The following is a 1969-nucleotide window of genomic DNA, read 5'->3' on the forward strand; positions in this document are numbered from 1 at the left end:
ACAATTAATGTTCATACAGAACAATCAGAACGGGACAAAAAATAAGTGACTTCAATTGACACTGTAAGCATCTATGTAAAACAATGTATTATTCATGTTTTTTCTTTTCCCAAGCTAACAGTAAGAGCACCAAAATAAAAAGATTAAGAAGCATTGAGGTGTTCGCTGTGTGATGAATGTACACAACACTATATAAGTATATAGGCCATGTTATTGGTCTAGTGATGTGAGACTAATTGAGAAGGTTATGAAGGTTAGCTTGCTCTGGACCAGGCTAGCAGCAAAGAATAATCTCCATGGTTACTTGGCTGGGTTTAATTCAACCTGCTTTCGTGCAACAAAGTCAAAGCTAAATTCATCTAGGATAACTTGAATGTCCTGACTTAATCCCTTATCCTGGTTTCATGCAACAGGCTCCTGATCTTTCATCATGTACTTTATCAGCTCATACTAGAACAGGAGTAATACCTAAAAAGAAGAGAAACTATCACACTGGGTAATGACATTACAATCCTACTCCAGACACATTTGAAAGTATGTTAACTACTGTCATGATCAACATACAGTGTATATGTATATATTTTAAAGATTATTGTAGGCCTTTAGTGCTATAGGTCATATACATGAATGGGGGGAGAGAAAGGGGGAATTACACGCAGCAAAGGGCCACAGGTCCGAGTCTAACCTGCAGCCAGTGCATCAAGGTCTAGACCCCTATATATGGGTGCCTGCGCTACCAGGCGAGCTAACCAGGCACCCATGATCAATTATTTGTTTAACATGGTCTGAAAGAGGCTAGAACCTTTCTGGAATTCTGGATCTGGCCTGGCCCCACCCACCTTGCTCATGCTCACGCTTGGTTGAGACTCTTTCGGTGACTACATCCTAGCATTTACCTCAGGCTGACTGGTAAAAGGGCAGCGTGCATCTATTCTATTCAGCCATGGCTGAATCCCCCAAGGCGGTATGGCTGTCTCACGGTGCCCCGCGACATGGCCACCTGCACAGGCAGCCCCCTTGCAGAGCTCTGCAAGCTCGCTGTCTGCAACTACTTTTATTTACCCACCACCGTGGTTGGTTGGTTGAGCAAATTCACATGCCAATGCACAAAATCACCCACATATGGTGGGTGGCAGGTGGTAATTTCCATCCCTGATATAGATTATTGTTTCAGTTCAAATGACAATACACATATAGATTTCCAATACTGCAAGTAGCCAGTGGATCCGCAGCCCTATCTGTACACTCATACACTGGGTCTTACCCATAGACTGAAAGCCTCCAGACTTCTTTTTCTTCTTGTTCTGGGCTCTGACCAGCTGCCTGGTGTCAGGCTCCACATCTGACAGGCAGTCTGATGTGGTCGGGAACCGCGGGAGTTTCCTCCCTGGCTGTGAGCCAATAAGAAAACACAATAGCTTGTTAACGACACAAGGGAGGTATCAAAAAGCATAAACCTATATTAGCAATGCATTTGGCTGAATTCAGCCATTAAAACCACAAGTTTTATTTGATTTTTACATAAGGAGGAGTACACGGTGGGCAGATATGTTGGAAATGTAGGAAAACAATTAATATAAAAAAGTATGTTTACATTAATCAAAGGGATGTACATAGATATGATCTATGTAATGTATGCTTGTTTCATTGCACTTGTGCAATGTACCAATGGTCGGGTCTCAGAATAAGTGTAATTATAAAGTGGCAGTGATGAAACAGATCAAGTGAAAAGCTAAATACAAACTTTACATTAATGTAATAGTAAAAAGTATAAAGTAGAAACACTTACACTACAGTTAATTGCTATGAACATATTTCATAATTATGAAGTCAGAAAAAAAGCTTTGAAGATAGAAGACATGTACAGATAATATCCCTTAATGTTTTTATTTATCATTAATGAGTCATATAAATCAGGTTGGTCAAAACACAACTCAGGGGGCATCCGGATTTGAACCGGAGACCTCTT

At 40.7% G+C, this 1969-nt stretch overlaps 1 protein-coding gene across 1 annotated transcript in view; it reads right to left on the minus strand.

Annotated features, from left to right (window-relative positions):
- Positions 1–1969, minus strand: part of ddx54 (DEAD (Asp-Glu-Ala-Asp) box polypeptide 54) — an 11239-nt gene that overhangs the window by 9000 nt on the left and 270 nt on the right. The window contains exon 2 of the mRNA XM_032539741.1: positions 1265–1391. Coding sequence (XP_032395632.1) covers positions 1265–1391 — 127 coding nt within the window. The remainder of the gene's footprint in view (positions 1–1264; positions 1392–1969) is intronic.

Source organism: Etheostoma spectabile, chromosome 16 (assembly GCF_008692095.1).
Source record: "Etheostoma spectabile isolate EspeVRDwgs_2016 chromosome 16, UIUC_Espe_1.0, whole genome shotgun sequence".
In the NCBI taxonomy this organism is placed as follows: domain Eukaryota; kingdom Metazoa; phylum Chordata; class Actinopteri; order Perciformes; family Percidae; genus Etheostoma; species Etheostoma spectabile.